Source organism: Peromyscus californicus, unplaced genomic scaffold (genome assembly GCF_007827085.1).
Source record: "Peromyscus californicus insignis strain IS unplaced genomic scaffold, ASM782708v3 Scaffold_20__1_contigs__length_68692818, whole genome shotgun sequence".
In the NCBI taxonomy this organism is placed as follows: domain Eukaryota; kingdom Metazoa; phylum Chordata; class Mammalia; order Rodentia; family Cricetidae; genus Peromyscus; species Peromyscus californicus.
The window spans coordinates 68,196,953-68,224,460 of NW_026294503.1; the positions used below are offsets into that span (position 1 = coordinate 68,196,953).

The 27,508-nt window shown below is 52.0% G+C and overlaps 1 protein-coding gene and 1 long non-coding RNA gene across 3 annotated transcripts; one reads left to right on the forward strand and one right to left on the reverse strand.

Moving 5' to 3' along the window:
• Positions 1-95: 95 nt before the first annotated feature.
• LOC128117192 (uncharacterized) lies at positions 96-17,631 on the forward strand. Its single transcript, XR_008220734.1, has 4 exons — positions 96-378; positions 8,280-8,384; positions 8,647-8,769; positions 17,373-17,631. It is a non-coding gene; the product is annotated as an uncharacterized LOC128117192 (long non-coding RNA).
• Positions 3,043-27,359, reverse strand: Itga5 (integrin subunit alpha 5). 2 transcript variants are annotated; one of them, XM_052749188.1, is made up of 30 exons: positions 25,936-27,359; positions 19,360-19,490; positions 17,887-17,999; positions 17,645-17,765; positions 17,384-17,445; positions 17,244-17,289; positions 17,027-17,152; positions 16,785-16,829; positions 16,620-16,663; positions 14,721-14,777; positions 14,502-14,554; positions 14,010-14,218; positions 13,581-13,772; positions 13,388-13,433; positions 13,130-13,231; positions 12,908-12,963; positions 12,652-12,806; positions 12,211-12,348; positions 12,048-12,115; positions 11,628-11,778; positions 11,447-11,539; positions 11,255-11,334; positions 11,054-11,134; positions 10,844-10,949; positions 10,261-10,413; positions 8,862-8,945; positions 8,641-8,754; positions 6,462-6,563; positions 5,698-5,820; positions 3,043-5,102 (listed from the first exon to the last, which is right to left on the reverse strand). In XM_052749188.1, the coding sequence occupies exons 1-30, from the start codon at positions 26,307-26,309 to the stop codon at positions 5,019-5,021; spliced, it is 3,309 nt and encodes a 1,102-aa protein (XP_052605148.1). In that variant the 5' UTR covers positions 26,310-27,359; the 3' UTR covers positions 3,043-5,018. The 2 variants fall into 2 exon arrangements, with proteins under 2 accessions (XP_052605148.1, XP_052605149.1); XM_052749189.1 differs by lacking the exons at positions 17,887-17,999; positions 25,936-27,359 and having other exon boundaries at positions 19,360-19,461.
• Between the last annotated feature and the right edge of the window lie 149 nt (positions 27,360-27,508).

Below are 27,508 nucleotides of genomic sequence, written 5' to 3' on the forward strand. Positions count from 1 at the left end.
GCACCCTAGCACCCGGGGCTCCGCGAGGGGGCGTCCTGGCTGCCTCCCACTTCCTCCAGCCTTTCAGTTGCCGGCCCCCCCCCCCCCCCCAATCTCTGGGCTTTAGGATGTGGCTTTAGCTGGGGCTGGGGAACAAGATGGTGAGAAGCGATGGAGGAGGAAACTAAAATGCCTAGGTTCCCGAGGGGCTCAGTCTGAGGGCGGGAAGACGCATTCTCGGTTGATAGGGGGCCAGGATTCTAAGTGCTCTGGGGAGGGACAGAACCCGGGTTGAGTGGGGTAGTGATGCCCCACTGGGTCCAGGGGGTGCAGTGAGGATGCCTGGGTCCCAGTTTGTTCTTTCGCTTCGGAGCAGGACGTCGGGATTGGGTATCAGAGGTGAGTTGGGGGTCTGAAGATGGATCCGAGATTGATCTCTGATAGGGTTCTTAGGGAAGCTGAATGAACAGACTGCAGCAATCAGTGGTCCTGAGGAGGTAGAAATAGGAGCTTGCAGTGGTGATCGCTAGGGCATTTGGAAAATGACGGAAGGTCAGAATCAGCAAGACACAACCTTCTAGAGATGTCCTAGACTGAGTTGGGGAGGAGGAGTATCTATCCCGGGCTTAGATGCAGGACACTCCCCACCAAGGAGAGCTTTGATTCTGGTGGCAGGGGTGTAGACGACGGCTGGAGGGAACGTCTGAGGATGGGGTGTTCCTAAGACAAACAGGATGAGGCTGGAGTGTGAGAGTCGGGGAGGTATCTGGGGAAGAGGCAGCTGCTACCGCAGCCTGAACCTGTCTGTACCTGCCGCCAGAGGGAGGGCACCAGGCAGAGTTCCCAGAAGGCCAAGCAGCCAGCTTTAGGCCAACCCCAGGCAGAGGGAAAGGGGATGAGACTGGGAATTGGAACACTCAGGGTTTAGGGAGGGTGGAGGCAAGGGTGAAGAGCAGGGTCAAGAGTGGTAGGAGTGGATCCAGAAATATTCGGGAAAGGAGGGCATTTCCAGCTTCTGGAGGGAAGTTGGGGCCTGGTGGCCAATTCAGGTGCCGGAAGTTTGGGCTGCTATCGTGAGCCCCAGCCATGTCTGCCTTCCTTATGTGAAAAGCTGTTTGCAACTACCCAGATGCTCCAGCTCAAGGCTGAGTTAATGATGGGTGCCAGCACCTTGGTCTTTGGGTCCTGTGATCCTGCTTTGAGGAAAGATGTGGGACCTCTGGGTCCACCAGAGGCAATCTAACCTGTCAGATCCCACGGCACTTCTATAACAGAAAGCCTGCTTCCTAGATTCAGCCCCTCCTCTCCTCCTCCAGGTTTCTCCCCTGGGGAAGAGACAAACTAAACAAGGGCCAGCACTGGTCTTGGTTGATCTGAGGGCACCCTTTGCCCTTCAGGCCTTGTCCAACCTGCCCACACTGTCCCTAGGGTCTCTGAGTTAGGCAGAACTCAGAGGAGGGGTTGCTTAGCTTACTATGGGAGGCAGCTGGCTGGAGGGTGGGGTGACCTTGCAGGCAGCTGGGAGGGGGAGCATTGTGTTGGGTAAATTCATTATTGATGAGCCCTGCACCCCAGGCTACTAATGAGTCCAGGCCGACTGCCCTAATTGATGTCAAGAAACTTGAGACCCCCAGATCATCTTCCCGCCTGCCAGCTGCCTCTTCTGAGCCCCTTACCCCCTCCCCCATCTTCAGCTGCTTTGTTACTTCCTCCCTCCTCTTTTCCACCTTCACCAACACAGACAAGGAGAGGGTCAGGCGGCTGATCTCCACAGCCTCCATGCTCCTCTGGAGAGTGGGAGACACATTCTAACTGCAGGGTCTGGAGGTTGAGGAGGCAGCTCAGCTCAGAGGAGAGTCAAAGAAGTAAGCTCAGGGATGATGCAGGTACTAGATCACATCTGTGGCATGCCTGCACCCAAGGAATTCCTTAATTAGAGGGAGATCTTGTCACCCTCTTCTGGAGCAAAGGCACCATACAGTCACACCCAGGACACCAGCCCTTAGTCCTAGCCCACTTCCCTTCTTCATTTCCTCCTCATTACAGTGGAGACATTTCAGACCCAGTCCCTAGAATTGGTGTCAACCTTCCCCAGTAGGATCTCCTTGAGAATTCCTGCTGTCCTTGGACGTACTGGGCACTTCGCTGCCTCATGTCTCTGCTGCCTCAGTCCTCTTGCCTTGTGGATTCTGGAAAGACACTCCATAAGTATAGGACTGGAGTGTGGTTCAGGTAGCTTACCTGGAGGAATATTTGAAGGTGTTGTAAGAGTCTGAGTTAATAATAATAGCCCTGCTGAGGGGAGAGTTGGGTCTCACACCTCCCTGCCACAAAGTCCCAGAAATTTGTGGCTATGCTGCCCTCTGGTGGTAAAATCCTGGTCTAGCATGACACAACCATCTTCGCCCTATTCAACTTCCTGCACGTCAGGACAGACCTTGAGAAAGAGGACCCCGGGGCTGTCTCATGTGGCATGCTTTCTCTTTGAAGACCTGAGCTCTCCGGCATGTTGGTTAAGAATGAGGGCTTTCACAGATGGGCAACACTGAATGTGACTTGTTCTGCTATGCAGTGTGTCCTTGGCAAGTTACATAAGCTCTGGGCCTCAGTGTCTCCTAAAAAAAATGGAGGTAATGGTACCATCACAGGACTGGTAGAGTTTAGATGTGGGTGAAACATTTATCATGCAAGCCTGACAACTTGGGTTCGGATCCCCAGAACCCACATAAAAACCTGACTTGTATAATAGCTTGTGTCTGAAATCTCATTGCACCCCTGAGACACAGAACTGCCAGAAGCTTGCAGGCCAGCTAACCTGTGGTATTCAGCAGTAAACAAGAGACCCTGCCTCAAGCAAGGTGGAAGGCAAGGACCAACATTCAAGTTCAAAATTGTCTTCTGACTTCCTGTGTGTGGTAAACTCACATGCCCAATTACAAGCGCACACACGTGCGCAGGAAGAAAAATTAAGAGATCATCTATATGAAGTATTTAATGCCCTTACACTGGCACACAATAGTAACTCCAACACATAACCCCAAAGCAGGCTGTGATTAAAGGCCCTTGTCACCAAGACCTGAATTTGATTCTTTTTTTTTTTTTCTTTTCCCCAAGACAGGGTTTCTCTGTGTAACTAACTGCCCTGGAACTAGCTTTGTAGACTAGACTGGCCTTGAACTGAGATCTGCCTGCCTCTGCCTCCCAAGTGCTAATACTAAAGGTGTGTGCCACCACTGCCCCTGCCCCGTTTGATTCTTAAACTCACTTGGAAGAAAAACAAGTCCTCCAAGTTGTCTTCTGACCTCCGTTATGTGCTGTGGCATGTGGCCCCTCCCACAATTCACACAAAATGTGCAAAACAAACAGAAAAAACTAACAGGCTTTCCTTCTGTTTTATTTTTCTGATTTAAGGGAAGCCCAGGTGAGTGTTTTATGCAATCTTCCCTCACCTTTCATCAGGACCTCTCTGCATTCTTCCATAATTCTCAATCCTAAAGAGGAGAGATTTCTTTCTTTGCTCCTTGGTGGTAGGGAAGTCTGGATCTGGTGGGGACTGGATGAGGAACAACAGACAAGCTCCCACTTTTTTTTTTTTTTTTTTTTGAGACAGGGCTTTTCTGCCCTGGCTGACTTGGAACTCACTCTGTAGACCAGGTGGCCTTGATTTCGGAGATCTGCCTGCCTTTGCCTCCCGGTCTGGGGTCAAAGGTGTGTGCCGCCACTGCAGGTTCCTTTCTCCTCTTCTAGTCTCTCTCCCTTGGGTCTCTTGCAGTCCAGGCAAGCCTTGAAATTATTATGCAGTGTGTAGCTAAGGATGACCTTGAACTGATTCTCTGGCCTCCATCTCCAGAATTCTGGGATTGTAAGCATGTGTTACCACACCTAGCTCCCTTTCACTGTCTTTTAATCATCTAGAAGTTTGTGGGGTGGAGGAATCTCACTCCTGGCTCCTAGTGGGAATAGGCCCATGGGAGACAGACATTTCCTTTTTACCCTGCTTTCTGGGTCTAGGATAGTTTGGAAAGTAGGGTGGAAGGACAGACTGCAACTTTGGTCAGTGGGGGCAGTGGGTGGGGTTTATTGCACTTGCAACAGAGTTTAAATAAGTTGGGGGTGGGTTCTGGAGCAGAGGGAAAGGGTGGGTGGGGAGGGAAGGGCAGCATCAGTGCAGCTGGTGGGCAGAACCCAGGTCCGGCAGGCCTGGGGCTCCCCATTCTCTGGGGAATGAGTGAGCCTGTTTGGCCAAGCTGAGGTTCCAGATATGTTGCCACTGTGGCCTGGTTAGGGTCCTGGGCAATTCCTGACTTCTCCTAAGTCAGGGTTGAATAGGGCCCTAGACCCAGGTCTGCAGCTGACCCAAATGCCATCCTGGGTCTGTGAGCATACGTTCTTAAAATCTGAGACTGGGCTCCAGATCAATCCCAGGCCCCAGACTGGGTCTGGCTCCATTCTCATTCTGACTCCCCTGGACCTGGGTCTGGGCCAGCATCGACCTTTGTTTGGGATTTGTCCTGAGCTGGTCCTGCAGCACCATCCACGGTTAGTGTTCTTTATTGGCCCTCTAGGATGGGGGCTATCGGAGCTGCCAGGTCTCACTCCCCAAGTCTCCGGTTCTTAGCTGCAGGCTTTCTTTGGATCTCTGGGAAGGCCAAAGATACATCTTTGCAGTCTGGAACCAGACGGGAAGTCCTGGTGGTATGCCTGGCCCACAGAACCATGACTGGATTCCCTAATTACGGCTCCAAGTTGCCTTCATGAAAGTCTCCAAAATGTAAAGGCTGAAGGAAGGCTGGGGCTTCTGTCCCTGGACCTGAGGCCCCCATCCAAGAGAGGGCATGTGTAAACGAGGGTCCTTCACAGTGCATGGGGGGAAGGATCCCCAGCTTCTTGTCCCCCAGCTCTGGCCCTTCAAGTATGTCTCTGGGCTAGGGAGAACAGCTTCTCCCCAGCCCTCAGCACCTTCAGGAAGTGCCTGGTCCCTCCCTGTTGGCAGGTAAGGGACTGGCTCTTCAGGATCAGGAGTCTGGGATCAGGAGGACTCAGGCATCTGAGGTGGCTGGAGGCTTGAGCTGAGCTTTTTCCATGGCTGTGCCGTACGGGAGGGAGCGTTTGAAGAAGCCAAGCTGATGAGAAAGGAGGCACAATGAGAGATCATATTCATTCTACTAGGGAACCAGAGGGATGAGGAACCTCCTGCCTCCAGCTTCCCCATCCTGCCAAAGTGGCTTCTGAATACACGTTCAGATACTTCCCCATGGGGTCCAATGGATGTGGGAGGTCTAAAATCAGGGGTTTACTATGAGGCAATCTCTTGTCAGAGTTTTAACAATGCTCCCAGTAAGCCAGGAAGGGTAAACAAGTTCAATTCAAGTGCCATATCTGATTGCCCAGCAGTGGCCGCCACCTGTAGGATATGATTTGTTGTTCACTGCCACAGTTTTCGAGGAAATGACAGCACAAATGCCATCATGTATTTGCCATCTGCAGTTTTGCAATATTGGCAAACTTATCCCGAGACAGGAGGCTTCTTTCTAAACGGGGGCTGCAGACTGAAGGGAGGGGTCCAACAGTAAAAGACAGGATGGGGGTGTGAGGAGCCAGGGCAAAGATGAGGGCCTGTGCTGGAAAACAGATCTGAGAGTGGCTTTTTAGGTTCTACTGTGTAAAAGGTGGAGCCTGGTAGGAGGGTAGCCAAGCCAGGGGCAGGGTGTGGCTGACCTTGTAGAGGACATAGATGAGCAGACCTAGGAGCAAGAGGCCAAAGAGGATGGCTAGGATGATGATCCACAACGGGACACCATTGCTGCCTTCTGCCTTGGTCCACTGCACAGCTGTGGCCACCTGGGGACAAGCCAAATGACACTGAGAACCCAAAATTCTTCCTACCCTTTTCCTGGCTACTACTGACTATTGGATCTGGATCTAACTCTCATTTTTAGCTAACAGCATTATAAACTTAAAGATGGAAGAGTCTGACGTGCACAAGTGTCTTTTTGTTTTTTGAGAGACAGGGTTTCTCTGCATAGCCCTGGCTGTCCTGGAACTCACTCTGCAGACCAGGCTTCGAACTCAGAGAGATCCGCCTGCCTCGGCCTCCCAAGTGCTGGAATCAAAGGCATTCACCGTGTCTCTTGTTTTTGTGTTTCACATCTGCTGTTTTCTCCACCCAGAATCTTCCTTTCTGGGACAGTTAGCCTAGTCAGTTTCCTCAGGCCTCAGATTATACACCACTCCTTCCAGGGAGGAAGGAGAACCGGGTTTAGGTATTCCTATGACATGTTCCCATAAACTGTCTGGTATGTGTCATGCTGACATCATTGCCTTCTAGGTTGTGAACTCCAAAGCAGAGACACCATGTTAATCACCTACAAAGTCAGGAAATATTTGCACAAAGAAAGACCAGCCTGTATCCATGTCCTCACCCTGCTTCTGACATTCTTGATCCTGCCTTCTTTGATCAAGACCTCTGACCTTGAACTCACCTGAAGTTTCTTTTGTGGCAGCTGCCGAGGCAGGATCTGGTAGGGCATCTTCAGAGCTTCATACACAGCCTCACACTGCAGGCTGAATGGCTGGTGTTCCCGCTGTGGGTGGAGAAAGGTGGTCAGGGCAGCCCCTCTTGGGATCTAGAGGACACAGGGCTTCCCCACAGTTTGTCTCAGGATGTGATCACTCCCTATTACGGACTCACTCTCTCTGATTCTCTTGATGTTCCTTATGAGAAATAGTAAAATTGAATAATTATAACTGAATAATGTATAATCAGATGACTATGTGTCTAATAATTTTTTAATGATGAATATGGGTTAACATCCAGGACCATGGTTGATACATAATGTGTGTTCAGTAAATGATAGCTTTTTCCTCTTCCTGTTTCTGCTTGTCCCCTCACTATGGATTCATCTTGTCTCTCTTAATTTTTTTTTTAAATTACAGTTGTGCGCATGTGTGTTCTATGTGTGTGTATGTGCATATGTGTGCATGTGTGTTCTATGTGTGTGTATGTGCATTCTATGTGTGTGTATGTGCATATGTGTGTGCACATGCCAATGCACATGTTCCATGACACACATGTGGAGGTCAGAGGATAACTTTTACAAGTCAGTTTTCACCTTCCACTTTGTTGAGGCTGGGTCTCTTTTGTTTCTGCCACTATGCTACATACCACAAGCTAGCTGACCCACCAAATTCAGTTTTTTCCTTGGGTTCCAGGAATTGAACCCAAGTGGTCAGGCTTGAACAACTAGTCCATTTACCCACTGAGCCATCTCCCCAATCTTCTTTCCTTTCTTCTTATTTATTTTTTAAACATTGATGTATTTATTTGTATGTGCTTGGGCATGCACATGCCAAGGCTTGCCTATGGAGGTCAGAGGGAGTCAACTCTCTTTCTGTAAAGTGGGTCCTGGACATCAAACTCAGGTTGTTAGGCTCAGAGGCAGGTACTTTACCCACCCACTGAGCCAGCTCACAAGTCTTCTTCTCTTCTTTCCTTCCTGTGTATGGTGTGTGTGAGTGCATATGTAGGTGGGTCAGAGCCTGAAGTCTCATACACTGAGACAGGCTCTCTCTCATGTGCATGTATGCGTATGGTTTGTGTTTACATGTGTGGGTGGGTCAGAGGCTGATGTCGGATATCTCATACATTGAGACAGGCTCTCTCATTGAACCCAGAGATCACCATTTTGCCTCAACTGTCTGGCCAGCTGACTGTGGGGATTCCTTATTTTTGCCTCCTATGTGCTGGGATCACATACACGTGGCTGCCACACCAGATAGGCTTTCACTTATGTGAAAACTCTAGTCCTCATACTTGCATGTAAGTGCTTTACCCAAGGAGTCAGCTCCCAGCCCACTCTGGTGTTTAACCTGTGGGTTGAGTATGCACTCTACCACTGATCTGCATTCCCATTCCCACTACTGCTCGCTCTCTCTCTCCCTCCCTCCCTCTTTTTGTTTTTTTTGAGACAGGGTTTCTCTGTGTAACCCTGACTGTCCTGGAACCAGGCTGGCCTTGAACTCTGCCTCTTGCCTACCTACTGCTGGGATTAAAGACATGTGCCACCATGTCCAGCCTGATTTTCTTTTTGTGTGTGTGGTTATTTATTTATTGTTTGTTTTGTTTTGTTTTTTTGAAACAGGGTTTCTCCGTGTAGTTTTGGTGCCTGTCCTGGATCTCGCTCTGTAGACCAGGCTGGCCTCGAACTCACAGAGATCCACCTGGCTCTGCCTCCCAAGTGCTGGGACTAAAGATGTGTGCCACCACCACCCTGCTTATTTATTGTATTTTTTTGAGACAGGATCTCACTGTGCAGCCCTGACTGGCCTGGAACTCACTTATGTAGACCAGATCGACCTCAACTCAGAGATGCACCTGCCTGTGCTCCTGAGTGCTGGGATTAAAGGTGAGCGAGTGCCATCATGCTGGCCTCTACTGTTCTTCTATCAGGGCCAGAAAGGGAAACAGTGGCTGTTTCTACTGTGGCCACGAGGTGGCGCCGAGGACACACAACTGGTCTAAACCAGGGTGAGGGAGGGAGCTGTAGTTTGTATGTTTGCACAGTTGCCAAAGCAGAGGAGGAAGGGCAGACAGCAGGGAGAGAACAGGGTCAACCAACTAGGCCCAAAGGTTGGGGTCCGGGCTGCATAAAGCTCTCTCACCTGCAGGAAGGTCTTGGCCCAGACTCGGAAATGCAGCTGCAGACTCCAGCTCTCTTGGCGGTGCAGTGGCCCAAACTCACAACGCAACCTGAAACACTTGGCTTCAGGGCATTTCTGGAGAAAAAGAAGGTATTTGAGCCCAGAATTCTACTTTGGTAATCCTGAGAACTCAAACCGGTGTCCAGTGATTGGGACAAACTCCATTCCCTGCAATGACTTACCAGGACTTGTGGCCCTGAGGTGGTAGCGCTCCTGCCCGGAGCCTCTCTTTTCCGCAGGTGGTGTGGGGCGCTGTCGGGATCCAGCTGGAGGGAGAGACATTCTTACTGTCCCTCCTGCTCATTACAGCACCTAAGTCAGCCTGAACCTGAGTTCCAGAGCAGGAGCCCGGCTCCCGTCTCTGTCCCTGTGTCCAGCCAACCCACCCACTGCCAGAGCAAGGCACCCACCTTGTTCTGCACTGAAATAGGAGATGTGTAAAGAAATCATTAAGTCCCTCCTGCCTCAGGGCCTTTGTACTGGTTGTTTCTTCTTCCATCGGGAATGTCCTCAGCCCTGTCTTTCAGGCTTCAGTTAATTCATTACTTACTTTTATCAAGACAGGGTTTCTCTGTGTAGCTTTGGTGCCTTTCCTGGAACTCACTCTGTAGACCAGGCTGGCCTGGAACTCACAAAGATCTGCCTGCCTCTGCCTCCCGAGTGCTGGGATTAAAGGCATGCGCCACCACTGCCCGGCCTTCATTACTTACTTTATTTAGCAGTGCTGGGATTGAACCTAGAATCTTGGGCATGCTAGGTAAGTGTCCTCCTACCTGGCTAATGGCTACATCTTCTAGATGTTTCCCATCATTATGTCGACTTTGTATCCCACAGCATATTAGGTCCACTTGCCTGTTTTCCTTCTTTCCTTCAAGAGTTCTCACTATGTAGCCTTGGCTGTCCTAGAACTCACTATGGAGATAGGACTGGCCTTAAAACTTGTGACTATGTTCCTGCTCCAGCCTCCTCTAAGTGCTGGTGATTAAGATGACAGGTGAGCTAAGATTACAGGTGTCACCACCATGCCTGGTAGCTCTGCACCTTCATTACTTTCTGTCCATCTTCTTTTTTCACTCAGGGTCTCATGTATATAGCTGAGGATAATCTTGAACTTCTGATCTTCCTTCCTCTCCCAAGTGCTGGGACTATCGGTGTACATGCCAGGTCTCATCACTTTTCAACAGCCAATTATTTTTCTTTTTACTTATTGTTTACCAGCCTTCATTAGACGCAAGCTCCAGGAATGTGGGGACCTTGTGAGTTTCATTTGGTGTGGGGTTTTTCCTAGTTGTAACTGTAACCCTTACTTCATTAAGTGTTGTTTGCAAACACACATTCTCAGAGGGCCAGAGGACAGGTCTGAGAAGCCTCGGAGGAGGGACGAGGTGGCATAGACCTGGGAGCACACCAGGAGAGTGAAGACTGCCAGGCCAAAGGACAGAAATGCAGCAGATATGGGTCTTTTTCCTCCTTCCAGATCTTGTGGAGTCTGTCTCCCCACCACTTCCAGTAGCCTCCAGGCAACCTTTCCCAGCCCCACGGCCCCAGTCCTTCAGCCCATGCCCATGTCCAGGTTCTTACCTCCAGGCCCTGTGAGTTAGGGGTGTAGTTGGAGGTACAGTTGCTGAGTCCTGTCACCCTGGTCACATAGAGGAGCTGCTGGCCTTCCAGAGCCTGGGGACAGCTGAGCTCCAGCATGCCCTGGCTAATGGAGCTGGGGCCGTGGTTGATGAGCTAAGAGGGAATAATATAATACAACTTTCTGAAGGGAAGGCTGGCTTGATAAAGAGGCCTAGGTCACCACCCATACACCCTGCATCAGGGCTCCTGTCTGAGAATTGAAGGAACACCTGAAGGCACTATAAAATCTACCTCAGCCATCACTTTTGAGACAAGGTCTCACTCTGTACCCAGGCTGGCCTGGAACTTACTGTATAGATCATGCTGGCCTAGAACTCGCAGCAATCCTCCTGATACAGGCCCCCTTTGTAAGTCAATGGACTGGTGTGTTCCTCTTCTGGCTGTCTCTCAGAGACCCTCAGTACTCACCAGGCCGTCCCCTCTTCTCCACTAACCCAGGTCCTAGTCACTGTCACTTATACTGGCTCCTCTTTCCCCCATCATGTGGCTTGACCCCCTGGCTTTGTCTCCCAACCCTCCTCACCTCATAGACATGGTGGACAGCAGGGCCCAAGTCTCCCTCCTTCTGAGGCTGGTCTTGGGGATACCAGTCACTGACTGGGAAGAGCACAGCTTCAGGCTTGGAGACCCTGAGGAAGGAGATGGGTTAGAGCAGGCAAGAGGAATCCAAGTGTCCTCCCCTAGAAGTCCATCGCCCTTCCCTCTAAGGGCCCCACTCTGCTTGGGCACTAACCCATTAAGGGAGACCTGGGCCTGAGCCTCCACGGAGAGCGGGAAGGAGACCATGTTGCTTTGTGAGTTGTTCAGGTTCTTGCTGTGGGATGGAGGCAAGAGTGAAGCAGTTTGCTGAGGAGGCACCAGGCTCTGCCACCTGCCCCACTCTCCCTTCTTCCAGTCTCAACTCAGTCCCAGCTCAGGTCCAGTCACTCCCTACCTGAAGATCTGGAAGTCAAACTGGATGGTTTTCTTTGTGTCTCGAAGATGAGGAACAGTGAACCGAAGGCCACCCCAGAGCTGTGAAACGGAGGAAAGGGGGACTATTGGATGGGGTGTTGAGCTGTGCGCTGGGGCAGCGGGACCCTGTCCTGTACTCTCCCCGATCCCTTCCTTTTCCACCCTGACTTACACTGGAGCCTGCCTTCATGGGGTTGCCCAGGTCACACACCAGCTGTCGGCTCTGGTTCACAGCAAAGTAGTCACAACTCAGGCTGGAGAAGTTCTGGGGACAGGCAGGCACAGGCCAGTCAGGCTTTGGCACCCTCTGGAGGGGATCACCACTGCAGCCCCATTTGAGAGTCCCTTCTCACCCCTGGGTGTCTGACGAGTCCTGAGTACTCAGCCTCCAGCGGGGCTGTGACCCGAAGCTCAGCCTCATAGGCGCCACCCTCACCCAAATTTTGGGCATGGAACGTCAGGTTCAGTGAGTTCTTGTCACCCAGGTACACGTGTTTCTTCTCCCTGAAGGGGACATAGGGTAAGGACACTGAAGAATGAATCCACAAACCAAGGCAATGGGGCATGGTAATAACACAGCTGGACTAGCCTTGCTGATTGGGCCCTAGCTCTGGCAAGCATAAGGTGAGGTGCTGCATGCACAGTAGTGCCCTTAATCTGTCTAGAGTCAGAGAAATGAATGCTCCCTGTAGACAAAGCTGAAACCCAGAGATGCTTACAGATCTCACAGCTAGAGTATCCCTGACGTTTAGTCACGTGACAGTCCTACTCACCCATACACATCCAGCTGCAGGTCAGGCACACAGATATTGTCCTCACCGCAGTCCAGCAAGATTTGGGCCTGGGAAGCAGGATAGCTTTGAGAGGGGTCCTACCACCCCCTTTCTGGGGCTCTGCCTCAGATGCCAGGCCTGTCCTCCCAAGTTCTTTCCTTACCTTGTCCTCTATCCGACTCTTGCTCTGGTAGTGTAGGACTGGCTGGAGGCCATGGCTGTCCATGGGGGCATTGGGGTCCAGGGAGAAGTTGAGGGCGATGTGAATCGGGGAGAGTTTGTCTCGGAATTCTGACTCATTCTAAGGCCAGGGGAGAGTGCACAAGATCAGGGACTCTGGGGCCTCAGTGGCCTTGCTTCTTTGACTCACTTCTCTTATTATCTGTTTAAGACCCAAATTTAACAATCCCCATTGCTCTGTGGGTCTAGGCTCCTGGTGTCTGGATCTTCTGATAGAAGGGCTTCTTTTTTAGCCTCTCAAGAATCCCATGACCCTCAGGGGGAACCTCACAGAGACAGACAGACAGACAGACAGACAGACAGACACACACACACACACACACACACACACTCAGGCTAGGTCACCCCCACCCTCAAGCCATACCCTGAGGTAGATCTTCATCTCCCTGCAGTCCTCCCGAGCCCCGTTCTGGATAATCAGGGTCTGGGTAAGGGTGGCCTGCTTGGAGGCCAGGAACAGCGCCCGTCGAATCCCTCCTTTCTGCTTCTGCCAGTCCAGTTGGAGTTCTACCTCAAAAGCTGTGGCCAGGAAACATGGTGTGAGTCTGTCTCTCCTACCTGCTGGACTCAGTCCTCCCATCCCACTCCTTGGTCTACCACACTCAAGCAGTCTCCCTTACCTATAGAGTTGGGGACGTGCTTTCCAGAGGCATTGAGGCAGAAGCTAAGGTTGATGCTGGAGAAAGACGGAGGAGAAAGTGCTGAGTGTAAGTGGAACTGGACTCCCACCTGCCTCAGAAAGACCCAGACTAGGTCACCCCCATTTGTCCCTTGCTGAGGCAGACATGGGCCCCCTGCCCTCTGACAGGTACAGATCTCTGCAGGTTCCTGGCTCAGCTCACCAGGACACAGGGTTTCCTTCCAGGCTGCAGCTGCGCTCCTCTGGGTTGAACATGGAGGGGAAGATGGTGAGAGACGCGCTGGCAGATATGATAGGCCGACCCCTGCAGAGTGGATGTGTGGTAAACAGAATCAAGGCTCCTCCGAGGGCTGGGCACCTGCCCCAGGACACCAGCTCCCTCTGCACTGACATTCCCAGTCTTAGTTCTAAAGGGACGTTTCTACTTCCCCAGGCTGCCTCAGTCTCCCTGAGTTCATACCTGTATACCAGAGCCTTGTCCACACCAAAGGACCCAACGATTAGATCTGCAAAAAGCCAAGATACATCCCTTTACAGCAAGCCCCAAATCAGGATCCCCTTTTCCCAGGCTTTCTAGTTTCATGGCTCTCGGAGACCCGAGCTAGGGAACTGCACCATCTGGTGGCAGCTGCCTAGAAATGCACACAACTTACCAGGGTATCCATTGCCATCCAGATCTCTGCCTCCTCGAAGGGCGGAGCCAAAGAAGTCTGGGGTATGGCCAGCTGCCCACAGGGGCTGCAAAACCTGGGAAGGCTTAGTGCTCAGTCCTCCTGGGCCTCCAGGGAATATAAACACGACTCCCTGCTGGGTTTCCCCACCAAATGGAGCCCCAATGGCAACATCTGCAAGACATAACACACATTTGTCATCAAGTTAGGAGGCCAGGTGTTGAAATCCCTACCACAAAACCTGCCCCTCATCTACCTGTCATTCCTGTTCTAAATCTCTTTAAACCCCAATATCCTTGGAAAGTCAAGAGGGCCTGGGTAGTTAGTTTAGTTAACATAAACCCTCTCCCTAAATTCCTGACCAATCAGGCTTCCCCACTCAGTCTCAGCCCCCTGGGCCATGATGCTTACCATTGTAGCCATCTTGGTCCAGGTCCCCCAGGGGTGTCAAGGAGCTTCCAAATCTGCCGAACTCATCTTGGCCAGTGAGAGTGAGGGTGGGTGTGGGCTCTATGCCAGCTGGGTGCTGCAGGTAGATATAAACCCTGCCCACCTCCTGAGGTCTCCCATCAGCTGTCCGCTCCATGAGCAAGGGTGCCCCTACCAGCAGATCATCTAGCCTGCAGAAAAGGGCAGATCCAAGCATCTTGATAACCTGTCTTGTCACAATTTATTGCCCCTATACAGGAAATCCAGGCATTCTGGATGCCCAGGCATTCCCTTCTGTAAAAAAGATCTGAGGGCTCTGATGTAGCATTCAGCCCTCTCCTTGCCCTGACCAACGAGAAGGATAGCATTAATGAGAGTCCAGAACAAAAACTATGAGGAGCACTCTGCCCGCACTGTCCCATCCCCATCCTTCCTGCTCAGGTCTGGAAAATGCACCCCTTCCCCATCACTCACCCATCTCCATTGGTATCAGTGGCAGCCACAGCATAGCCGAAGTAGGAGGCCATCTGTGGGGACAAAGGACATCACTGGGTCAGAACACGGTTCAGTCAGTAAACAGATCAAGAGTGAGTGGATGTTCAGTGGCTCCAGAGAAGGTTGGAAGCTTGACACTATTGGTCCAGAGCTTAGTTGGCAAGAGAGACAACCTGGAGTAAGCGAGGGTGTCCTCACCTGTTCTCCTGAGACATTGTAGAGGGACTGGATGTCTGAGCCATTAAGGATGGTGACCTGAAGATGAAGAGAAAGGCCTGTTGGTCCTGAATGCCCCACAAGTTGAAGGTCTGGGACACACGGGACAGGCATTTCTCAGGGGCACCTAAGCACTTCTCTGACTCCTTCCCAGTTTGCCCGCCCTCCACCTACATGTCTTCTCTACCCTGTTGCTGTTTTGCCCCCCCCTTTTTTTTAAAGATTTATTATTTTTATGTACATTGGTGTTTTGGGTGCGTGTATGTCTGTGTGAGGGTGTCAGATCCCTAGAACTGTAGTTACAGACAGTTGTGAGCTGCCATGTGGATGCTGGGAATTGAACCTGGGTCCTCTGGAAGAACAGCCAGTGCTCTTAACTCCTGAGCCATCTCTCCAGCTCCCGCTGTTTTGCCTTTTTCCTTTAAATCTCTTATGGATTTTCATCTCTACCCAGTAGATTCTAGTGACTAGAATATAAGATCGGTGGGACCAGCAGCATGGTTTTGGTTTTTGCCTCTCAGCGACCAAAGAAGAGCTTAGCAAGCAGGAGGTAAGCAGTAATTGATATCGAATACATACTGGGGTTTCAAACCCAGCAGACTCAAAACTTCCGTTATCCCTCACCCACCAGCATCTACAAGTCCTCACATTTCTGTCTCCTCTTAGCCGTTGACCCAGCAGACCTCCAAGTCTCTTGGATCCTGCTTTCTGCCCTGCTGTTCTGCTGAGACTTGGTGTGAGCCTTCCTAGGACTGCTGGGCATCCAGCCTCTGTGCCTTGGATTTCTCCCACTGGCATTGATGCCAGAGAGCAGATGGAGACTGTTACTCCCCCCTGTGCACCCCAGGGAGCCCCCTGAGCCACTGTCAGTCTCTGTCTATTGGGGGCCCTCCAAGGCTCCTGGTGTCTGGCCCCACGGTCCGTGCTTGTTCAATACTCCCTTACTCTTCTCACCCTCTTTTAGCTTGTGGGGCTACAAACTAGCTCCAGTTTCCTATTCTTTGTATTCTTCATGCCTGTGTCTGGGACTCCCTCTTGACCCATCTGTGCAGAGCCCTCACAGAACCTTCTCTGGCGCACCCTCTCTGGAAAGAGGTTACTGCTTTCCTAAAATGTGTTAGGTTACCTCAGTTGCTTTTCAGGAACTTCCAATTCAGAAAGAGTGTAGAATTGGGAATATGGTAGATATTAAATATTTATCCAGCTGCCCCTAAGCAACATAATTGGTATCTTAGAACCATAGTTTATTTGCAAATTGTCAAGGCTGTTCTCCGCCCGACAGGGCTGTAGTGGGGAACACCATCATGAATGGACAGTGCCTGAGACCTTGAGAGGCTCGTGAACAGTAGCTCCATCAAGATGAAAGCTGTGTGTCTCATCCCACATACTTGACTAGAGGCGCCTGACAAGATGGGATAAGATATCTTAGTCTCATCTCTCACCTTGCCTTAATAAATGTTATTAATCAGACAGCTGTGTGTGGCACCCATCTGTCCGGGCTTTTGTCATAGTCTAATGATAGCAGCTGGCTGTTGTACACTCCTAACAATTCACAAGTGCTTCCATCCCCTTACAAGTGCCTAGTGAGGTCAGAACTATTATTACCCCATTGCACATGGAAGAAGCAGCTTGGAGAGGGTAAGCAGGGGACAGTGTAGCAATAAAAGAACAGACAAACTTATCCAGAGTCAGTGCCAGAATTTGAACCCAAGTCTGACTTCACATGCTTCCTTTCCTTGAACTAGACTTCCGAAATCCTATCTGTTTTCCCCAGAGCCTATGTTCTTATCTATTTTTTTTTTCCTGAGGCTCCACAAACTGCCATGCAAGGCTCTGCATTTAGCCAGGGTGAGAGGCAGGAGATGGTGGGCAGGGTCTTACATAGCCATAGGTGAGGTTCCCTTTGGGCACACCAGCAACAAAGTCTGCAAAAAGAAGAGAAACTGGTGGGTTGAGGGAAGGACAGGACAGACTCAGAACACTGTGTTTTGGGCTCTCTCCAGCCCCCCCGCCCCCTTGGCCTAGCCTGGGGTAAGCCTCACTTACCTTCTGTGTCATCACCACTGAATTCACCCACAGCCACAGAGTATCCTGGGGGACAGAGTGGGTGGATGTTAGCATTGCCTCCTTTGGGACCCCTATTCTCTGGCCCTCAATCCCTTCATAGTCAGCCTCTACACAAGTATGGTGGCAGAGCTGGTCGCGCTGAGTGGGAGAAGCAGGGGAGGCTGGGTGAGGACAGAAGCCCCTAATGTGCCCTCCCATTCTCCCCCCACCCGCTTGCCTACCCAAGTAGCTGTCATCATATATGGAGCTGGCCTGGCGGGTCTGCAGCTGCCCCTGTACAGGATTGATGAGGTATTCTGGGTAATAGGACTTCGAGATCTGCTCTTGAGTGGCGGACAAGATCTGGCCTGGAAGGAGAAGGGAAGGATTAGTGAGTTCAGACCTAGAGGGGGAAAGGATGTGGTGCCAAGGCCTGAAGAGGACAGAGGAAGGGCTTACCTTGCCAGAAGTAGCTCCCCGGTCCACCCAGGACCACATGGCCAGTCTGTGGAGAGGTGAGGGGAAGAGGGGATGAGTGTACCATTTGGTGCTGATCCTGGATCCTCACTCACTGCCCTCCCTCCACAGTCACCTCTCACCTTGGTGAACTCAGCACTGAAGCCCCCTTGACAGTAACCCTGCCCTGCTGCGCTGCTGAAATCTGTGAGGGAAGAAGACAGTGAGGTGAGCTGTGCACTGATGGGCTGACAGGGAAGAGAAGCAGGGGCTGAAAAGGAGACCAGAGTCTCCTGAGCAGCCTTGAAAATGTATATTTTGTTGCTTGGTGGCCATGAAGAAAAAGCCCTGAGCACCTGGGATCCTCACATGGAAATAGTAGGTCATGCCACTCTGGCTCCTACCTGAGCGGCAAGGTGCATACTCCAGAATCCGGGTGAAGTTGTCTGTGGAGAGGTAGCAGGTGCCCACGGGGTCACTCTGTGGATCCTTTTCTGTGCGCCAGCTGTACAGTGGAGCGCATGCCTGGGAGGGCCCAGAGAGTGATTTCAGGTTTAGCCCAGTAAGAACTCCCCAGCCAGGCCTGGCTTTCTCCACCACTGCTCAGCTCTTAGGCACCATACCACTGAGCCCACTGGCCCCTCACCAAGATGGAGGAGCCGTGGGCTCGGACCGTTGCCCCGAACCACTGCAAGGACTTGTACTCCACAGGCTCCTCTCCCTTGGCACTGGACAGTGAGGACTCCAGGATCCGGGAACCTTGGGGAAGTTGAAAGGGGCTGTCACACTGGTTCACAGAGAGGTGACCCTCAGTCTTGGCCCAGGATGCTCAGCATTTCTAGACCCTGAGCCCTGAGCCCTTCCCAAGTTGTCTCCTTGGTTTCTCTGGTTTCCTCTTAGCTATAACAGGACACTTGCACTGTGGTGCTGGGGAGCTGGCGAAGTCCCATGGCTAACTTTTGTCTGTACACCAGCCTCCAACAGCCTTTCTCTCCACCTCCTCACTAGACCTTCCTTTCTGTCTCTTTCCAGCCTAAACTCTGCCCTTTGTACCATTGCCTTTCTCGCTCTTCTTATTCTCCACCTGTCTCTCAGGCTTTTTATTTATTTGTTCGTTTTTAAGACAGTGTCTCATTTGTAGCCCAGGCTGGCCTTGAACTTCTGGCAATCTTCCTGCTTTAGCCTCCTGAATGTCCTTAGGCTTTTAAAAGTCAGTCTGTTTAGGAACTGGAGGCTGTAACTTGGTGGTACAGCACATGTGTGTGTGCATAATCCCTAGCACCCTTTCAGAAATCAGCTAGCCTCCATGTTTTTTCTTCTCTTTTCTTTTCTTTTCTTTTTTTTGGAGACAGGGTTTCTCTGTGTAGCTCTGGCTGTCCTGGAACTTGCTCTGTAGATCAGACTGGCCTCAAATTCACAGAGATCCAAATGCCTCTGCCCACCCTCAGTGCTGGAACTAAAGGTGTGCTCCACCGCATCCGGCTTGGCCTCCACATTTTCATGTTTACCTCTTCTTGCCCATTTACCTCAGTCCTTACCTCTGATGATAGATTTTCTGAATTTATATCCTTGATCTCTTACTTGCTGAGTGACTTCCTCCCTCACAGGATGGGGAAACTAATTCAGTTGCTGTAGGATTAAGTGAGCCAAGGCACTCATGATAGTGCCTAGCATGGAGCAAATGCTCCAGTGCTGGTTGAATATCCTCTGCTCCCTCAGGCCCATCTGCTTGAGGGCTGAGCTCCCTGTGGCAAAGGCTGAATCACACTATAGCTGGTGTGCACTATCACTTAGCTTAGGAACAGAACCCTCTTCAAGCCTCTTCTTCTGTCTTTTGTGTTATGGCCCTGGCCTCCCAGAGTTGTGGGCGATTCAGTGGAAATGAGAGCCACATGTTTCTGAATCATGCCCGCCCTCCTTGGGCTGGGCTGGGAACATGGAGTAAGTGCCATAGGGAGCCCACAGCTAGGAAATGGAGCACCAGAACTACTGCTAGGGGAGCACGTGGTTCTGGTGCTGAGGCTGTATGCCTCGAAGCAGGAACCCCAAGCCCCACCCTCAAGCTGCAGGCCCACCCACCCACTTACTCTAGGCCCCTCCCTGAACTCTTCCAGCCTACCTTTGCTGTCAAATTGAATGGTGGTGCACTGGGCAGGGCTGGTATCCCAGGGACACACGTAGACAGCACCACCCTGCAGAACACCTGGCTGGCTAGTGTTAGCCTTGGGCGCTCCCACCAGCACACTGACCCTGTGAAGGGGCAAGGAGAAGCGGATTAGGAGGGGTCCTATTTCCAGGTCAGTTTCAGGTGGCAGGATGCACCCAGACCTTTGGGCCCAAGGGTGGGGGTGGGGTAGATGTCCCTTGGGTTGTATTTATATCTCAGAAGATGCCACAGATGCCAGAGGCAGGGGCTGGAGTCAGGCGTTCCCACGTGCTGCTGTCACTAACTCCGCTCCTCCCCTCCTCCCACATTCTCCTACCTTCTTCTACTACCAGAGAGGAGGAGCCAGAGTCAGTTCCTGGAAAAGGAACGAGGGGCAGAGGGTCTAGACTCCAGCTTCTCCTTTTCTTCCATCTATCTGCCAAGGTTGGATGCCCAGACCAACTGAGGCTGTGGGCCAGAGGTTGAGGGTGTGCTTGGCACATGCAAGGCCCTCAGCATCAGGAAAACAACAAAACAACAAACAAATAGTACCAAATGCAATGTGTGTCCTTTGGTTGAAAGTAGATTAAAAATATATATTAAGGGACAATTTAGTCCTAGAACCCCAGGTTCCTGTGGAGTCTCAGGGGCCTCACCTATTGTGTACCCTCTCTCCCCAAGCCAAATTTTCTCCCTGGGTTGGAACCCAGGCAACTGGCCACTTAGTCTTGGGGCATGTTGGAGGAAAATGTGAGTGTCGGAGAGGAGCTGGAGCACTGTGAAAACAGGCTGTTTCCTGGGCCTGGCTTGCCCCACCCTGTGGCCCAGAGTAGATCTCACTAGCTGGGGCTCTGCCTCACTTGTACCTCTTTACCACAAAGCAGCCCCAGAAGACTGAACTCAAATCCTGTTCTGTTGGATCCTCTTCCTGGACACACATGCCCGAGATGGGGTCCTCCACTAAGGGAGGGCTCCTGGAATTCCTCCTCTACCAGCCCTGGTCCCTTGGCTCCTGGGCCTCCACACAACTCTCCTCTACCAGCCCTGGTCCCTTGTCTCCAGGTCCTCCACATAGCCACTGCCCTGTTCTCTCTTGGCGCTTTACTCAGAGTCTCCTGCAAGGACTGCATCTGGCAGCCTGGGCAGCTTTCCCTGGCACCCCAGCTCTGGGCCAGTGTCCCGGCCAGGCTTGGCCTCTGCTCTCCTCCCCCGCTGCCATTGGCATTGCTCCTCAACCTCTCTGCCTGCCTGTCCCCAGTACTGCTTGCTCTCTTGATTTAGATTCCTGGGTCTCCTCCTTTGAAAAAAAAAAAAGTAATCATTTAATGTGTATGGATATTTTGCCTGAATGTCTGTGTGGCGTGTGGGTACTTGGCTCCAGGAGGCCAGAAGAAGGTATTGGATTCCCTGGGACTGGAGTTACGAGTAATCATGAGCTGCCGCTGCCGTATGGGTGCTGGGAATTGAACCCTGCAGCCAGTGCTCTTAACTGCTAAGCCGTTTCTTCCTTCTTTTCTGATTTCAGATCTCTGGTCTCTCCACCTCTAATGGTTTTTGTACCCTTTCAGGTTTCAACACCCCCAACACCTACCCCTCTTCTTGCTTGTTCCACAGCCTTTATCACTAGGATTGTGGGTTCAAGAAGGGACTTAGCAGAGGTCACAAAGGCAGGAGTGTCTTCCACTAGGGTTACATATACTGAGGGGGAGGGTCAGGGTCTAAGAAGAGCAAGTGATGGGGTCAACAGGGAAGGCAGTCCCTAGGACACCAGTGGAGTATGGAAGGTGTGTGAGAGGACAGGTGAGAATAAAGAAAGCAGGGGTCCAGGGGAACAAGAGTTGGGGCAGGACAGGAGGTGCCTTAAGTTATAGAGTGGAGAGGGGAGGTGCCAGCTTCAGTTACCCTGGGGACAGGAAATGTTTACTGCCTGTGGCTTCCTGTCAGTTTCCAGCCTCACATTTCTCCATTTGTCTCCCACCCACTGGGTCTCACCTCTCTCTCACTCAGGCATTAAGGCCAATTAGAGGTTTGAGCCATCATTCCAAGGGCCCAGTGACCTTCTCAGGTGAGAATGCCTGAGGCTGACGCCATTGAGAAGCTGCAACCTCAGGGCTGAGAGAGAAGAGAGGGGTGTGGTCCTTCTGTAGTTAGAGCTGCCACAGAGAATTTAGCCCTGGCCTCTTGCACCAAAAAATAGTGAGGGTGGTGGTCTACACAGTAAGTCACAGGACGGCCAGAGCTGCACAGGGAAACCCTGTCTCAAAAAACCAAACCAAAACAACAACAAAAACAGTGAAGGCATTGCACAGGAACCAGACAGCTGCACAGAGTTGGAGCTCTGGTTCTTGCCCTAGCTCAGCATGGGCTTGGGTTTCCTCTTTCTCTGACTTCTACCAAGGTCCCCAGATTTCTTCCATACCACCTGCATTTGTACAGAAACTGAGAAGGGAGTGTATAGTTCAGCAACCCTTACAAAGCTTGTGAAGGCCATGGGCCAGGGGCATATCTGTTTGCTATGTGAAGGTTTGGGGATCCCAGAATGTAGACAGCGGACATGGATCCTGATCAGCCCACACAATCCACGCAAGGCTTCTACCTAAGGCTTTAGTGGTGTGTCCATCTCAGAGTTCTCATTCTAGCACCCACACATACCAGCTGATGTGCCTGTGCCAAGGCTGCCATGTTATTATCCCTATTCTCCTCCTACCCGATGCTTCTTAAATACTGCAGCAGTAGAATCCTCATAGTGATCCGAAAGGGGACTAAGGGAGGGAGGGTCCTTGGGCTGTTTCCCACATTGCAGACTGCCTAACGGAAATCATGCATTTATCTGATAAGGCATACCAGGCTAATTAAAACTTCAAGTGCATTTGCTTTTGACTGGCATTACACCAACTTGTGTGGGGAACCTGGTTATCTCAGGCTGGTCAGAATTTCTGATTGGCAGCTATAGATACTCTTGGTTCATAAAAGATAAAAAGACCATGAATTATCTCCCACTAGACGCTGCTTGGCAGATAGACTCTATTACAGAGTCCGAGGGAAGAAATGCTTGCCATCATTTATCCAGAAGCCTCAGAGGGTTTGGTTAGTCTTTTGAGACAGATGGCCATTTCTAGAAGCCACCGCACAGAACATCTACTGGTTTTAGGACTAATGCAGATGCCCTGTGGGTGCTGCATGTAGGACAGGAAGGCCATCTCAGTCCTGACATTCCTCAACAAGTCCCTAAACTGCTGACCTAGCCTTACGACCTTATTTGACAGATGGGAAAACTAAGTCCAAGAGAAGTCACAGCCATCCGTGGTTGCTCAGAATCTTTCCCAGGATATGAACAGAAGCCTGGAATCCTGGCTCCTAGGCTAGTGTTCTGCCCTGCCCCACTGCCAAATATCCCCTCCTCTCTTCTTCACTATCTCCCTAGCCAGGCTTTTGATTAACCAAGCCCCTGTTCAATATTCAGTTACTGTTTGACTCCCTTGGCTTGACAAGGTCAGGGTAGAGAGAAAGCAGCAGGTTGGTCAGGGCCCAGCTCCCACAATCCTGCCTCACCCCTAGCCAGGCCAGAGGTGCACACCTGCTTCTGGAACCCCAGGTACATTCTGAAGGGGTACACCTGGCTGGCCGAATAAGAGTGGCCTCCAGCAGACAGGCTCACTTTTTAAGCTTTAAGTCCTAGGTTAAGTCATTGTCCCTCCTCTAGCTTTAAATTCTCTCAAAGATGAGTTGCTTTTGATGGTCCCTAAACTAACTTCTAGTTCTAAATTTTTTTTTTTTTTCCGAGACAGGGTTTCTCTGTGTAGCTTTGCGCCTTTCCTGGATCTCGATCTGTAGACCAGGCTGGCCTCGAACTCACAAAGATCCGCCTGCCTCTGCCTCCCGAGTGCTGGGATTAAAGGCGTGTGCCACCACCGCCCGGCTAGTTCTAAATTTTTATGACTTTTGAAGCAATAATATTTTCTCTGCTCAACACAGAATTTTTGTAATAATCCAATGAGAAATTGATATGAAAGCATAAGAGGGATGTAAGGGATTATTATTGCTATCACAGTTATTAGCAAGTACTACAAGCATGTGAGGACTGGGAATGAGCAGTTCCAGCAGGTGGACTGCCTGCCAAGCGTGCACAGAGGCCCTGGGTTCAATCTCCATAAACTGGGTGTGATGGAGGGTGTGGCAAAGCCAGCCTGTAATCCCAGCACTCTGCAGAGGTAGGAGCAGAAGTTCAAGGTCATCCTTGGCTATACAGCTTGAGTTCAGCCTGGGAATGAATAAATGAATGAATGAATGCAAGTCAGAAATGGAGGAAAACTTAAGATATGAATGAAATTGGTGCCAGGAAAATGAAAATCAGAACCAGGACTCTCCCCAGAAAACTCATGCTTTTCGTGTGTTGCCTGAACGTGGGCGGACGGACACCTTTTAGGTGTTGTCTCATTCAGTTCTTAGAGTAAGTTAGATCTCATGTTCAAGGGAAGGTTGGTCTCCAAGGGCTTAAGTAACTTGCTCAAGTCCCAGCCCTTTGGTGAGTGGTGAGCACTCACACCCAGGGCTGCCTGGCTTCACCCCTTGTTGCCTGTGAGACCTCTGCAGGGCTCACCCTGTTCTCTTCATTGTTCAACATGAGAAGCGATGCAGAAGAATCCTGAGTTTTCCCACATGAAGGAGAGGGAGGCCAAGTCCAGCACACAGGTGCTGGGAGGGAGAATATTCTAAGAGGGTTACACACAGAGCAAAGGGGAGGGGAGCAGAAAGTGAGTTGGACACCTGGGTTCTCTTGGGAGCATAGATGAACAGGGTGGGGGTGAGATGAAAAGACTGGGTCCTCTTTTAGAAGAAGCCTTAGGGACTGAAGGATCAGGCCAGGCCCAGATACACACCTAGGGGACAAGGAGTGCAAAGTCCAACAGATATGTCAGTTTTAAAAGAGAACTAGCTGACCGTTTTGTGTGGGGTGGGGTAGGGATAAGGGAGAAGTAAAAAGCCAGACACCCTGATGAGGAAAAACATCCTATATCCACTCCATCCCTTCTGCTCCATTAGGGTTGCGGTAAGAAGTTTGGGGGACCTTGGGGGAGGCAAGGCCTGGCAGAGACTCTAGGCCAGGGTGATGCAACGAGGCTTGGGCAAGAGGCCAGGGTGTGGGGTGGGGACCTTGAAAAGCCCAAATTCAACGTCTGGGGCCTAGTTATCTTTTTTTTTTTCCATCCCTAAGTCCCCCAGACAAAGTAGAAAATCGTCCCTTCCCCAACTGAATTAGCTAGAGTTAGCCCCCTCCCCCACCCCCTAATTAAACAGATAGCTAGAATCAGCTCACCTCTGACAAAGGTCCTATCAAGTCCTAAGATCTCGGGGTGGGGGTGGGGTGCTGCGGTGGGCATAAGGAGGCTCAGAGCTTGGAGGTGGAGGAGAAACTACTGCTGTCATCCAAGGGGTTCAGGAATCTGGCATCTGGGGTTCCCTGTCCCAGAAGCTGGGACTGTCACCTTCCTCTTACTTCCTAGCGTCCTCCCCTCATTTAAACAAACACTTTTGTTTCAGTGTGGCCTCTAACTCTGATTTCCGAGCCTGTGGGCACCCATTTTCCAGGCACTAGGAGTCTAGGTCTGTTTATTACCCGGAAATAAGGATCTCCATACAGATTTTCAGGAACCTTCGTTCTGATGCTCTTGGGCCCAGAAAGCCTAAGTCTCCCCAGCTTCCGACCCTAGTCCCAGAAGTCTGAGTCTCAGTTCAACTACAGCCGACAAGCTACAGGAAATCAGCTTTTCTCTTCCTCCCAAGAGCTGAGCTAGAGGGAAACCGCCCACCCCCCTTCAGGCGCGCGCACACACACCCCTCCCGACACATCCGTGCACCGCCCTGGGCTGATCCCGCCTCTAGCTCCAGCACCCCCAGTGCCGGGGTCCAGGGATTCTCCCTAAGTTTTTGGATCTCCTTGCCTGAAGAGACTGGGGGTGGGAGGCGACGCAGGGAACTGAGGAGAAAGGGGAGGGGGAGCTCCGTCCTACTCCCTGGTCTTTCCCCAGTCTGAGTTGATGGGGGAGGGGAGGATGAGACTGGCCCCCACATAACCTCCCGACCCTCTCTGTCTGTCTGCCCTCTTACTGCACGCGCTCACCCAGCTTCAACCCTCTCAGTGGCCCCACGGAGGATCTCGAAGTTCCTTCCCTAAGGCCCGGCCTCCGCGCCCCCCTCGACTCCCACCCGCCACAGGTCCCCAGCAGCCCACAAATCGCCGGAGACCCTGAGCTTTCTGCGCTCTTTCCTCCTGGTTGGCCTTGCGACCCTGCCTGCACTTCTCCAGCTTCTAGATTCCCGTCCTCTCCTCATGCCACAAGTCTCGACACCGATCTCACACTCCACGTCCGCCACGGTGCCTCCCTGCTTCAGCGCGGGCCCCCAATTCTAGCTTGGGCCCCCAACCCTAGTTCTGGTCCTTTCAAACTCCGCCCTCAAACTCAAGTCTTGGTCGCCTCCAGACCCCGGCGCGCCCCCAATCTCCAGGTGGCCCCCTGCTCCCTTCTCGCCGCCAACCTCGCCACTCACCCGTCCCTTCCTGGCCGGTAAAACTCCACGGAGAAGCCGAAGAGGGAGCCGGGGGGCCCGGAGAGCACCGCTGGGGCCTCCGCTTCTAGGTTGAAGCCCCCAACCTGGAGTGGCGGCGGCCACAGGAGCAGCAGCAGCGGCAGCAGCGGCGGTAGGCACCGGGGCCCCCAGCGCAGCGGCACCGCGTGGAGAGGAGACGGTGGCGACCGTGGCGTCCGGCTCCCCATAGCGCCCGCTCTTCCCTGTCCTGGGGCCACCGACCCGGAGCCGCTTCCTAAACCTCCCAGAGGCGAATGACTCAACGCGGGGAGGAGTTTGCCAAACTCCCGGCTGGGCCCTCCCCCCGGCCGCCGGGCCGGCTGGCGGGGGGACATTCCTGGGTCCCCGGGACGCCGAGGCCGCGCCCCGCACCCCGAAGGGGCGTGGGGGGCCGCACCTCTGAACCCCTGGCTCCGGCCCCAGCTGGAGGTCGGTGGTCTGGCCTGGCTCAGACTGGGCGGGCTCGGGTTCTTCGCCCTCCTCTCCGCTTCCCCTCCCTCCTCCCCCTCCTTTCCAGATGTACAACGTAAACGCTCGGAAAAGGAGTTGGAAAAAGGGAGCAGAGAATTTCCTAATGAGGAAAGGAATCACCTCTGCGGGGTGGAGGGAGCCTGAACAGTGTGTGTGGGGGTCTCCCTCACTTATTCAGGAAAGAAGCTTTGGGGTCGAGAGACAAGGGACTCCTCTGGCGTCCATCCAACAGGGATTCCCCCTTGCCTTCCGGGGCCACCGGGTGCCTGGGTTCGGGCCAGCTGGATTGGGGACTCTGCAGCCCAGGCACTGAGTGCTTCCAGGCAGCCTGCTGGAGCAGCTTCGCTGGCTGCGGGAGTTCCGCGGCTGCCCCTTCCTAAACTGGTAGAGTGGAAAGCACAGGAGTTTGAGGTCTCAGTTCTCTAGCTTCTCTCTAAGGTAGGGTTTGGAAGTCTCTGTTATGGCCCTTTCTTGGATTTGGCAGTTGACCAACTGGCCAGCCCCCCAATTCAGTGCCTTCATCATGATGCCTGATTTCCTGGAGAAATCCCAGAAAGATATGTGATGGGTGGCAGATGTGATGGTGGTGGTAGGGAGTCTTCAAAGGGAACCAGCCTTCGCTTTCTGTTGGCCGTCTTGGTCACCCCCATAGCCTGTCTAAGTAGAGGAAGGAGGTTTAGTAAGTGGAGGTACCTTTCTAGCTCCTAGCTCAGGCGGTGTGTGATGAGATCACCTTTCAGGACTCTAGTCTTTATCTTACTCTGGGGGATGGGGAGAGAGGCCTGGAGTCTCCCCTAATCTCCTTCCCTTTCTACTCCCTTCTCTGCCTTTTTCTTCCAGGACTTCTCCCCTTCTGGAACAATGCTCCCAAACTTAAATCCTGCCCTTGTGCCTTTCCTTCTCGTTTGCTTCGCTGTGGCCTGTGGGGTTTCCGAATAAAAGTACCAGAGTCAATTTTTTTTTCTTCCTGCTGTGTGCTCCCCTCCTTCCTCACTCGGGTACCCTGCTTCCTCTCCCCAGTCACCCAGTTAGGTGTTCAAAACTCCCGTCTCCAGAGCCAGTT

What these genes read in the sequence shown, in the direction of transcription:
- Itga5 (XM_052749188.1), bottom strand. Translation starts at nt 26,309, where the DNA reads ATGTCCCCCCGCCAGCCGGCCCGGCGGCCGGGGGGAGGGCCCAGCCGG. An exon ending in GCACGTCCCCAACTCTATAG is followed by an intron (nt 12,807 to 12,907) that starts GTAAGGGAGACT and finishes TCCTGGCCACAG; the next exon opens with CTTTTGAGGTAGAACTCCAA. An exon ending in CTGCAGCTGGATGTGTATGG is followed by an intron (nt 11,779 to 12,047) that starts GTGAGTAGGACT and finishes TGTCCCCTTCAG; the next exon opens with GGAGAAGAAACACGTGTACC.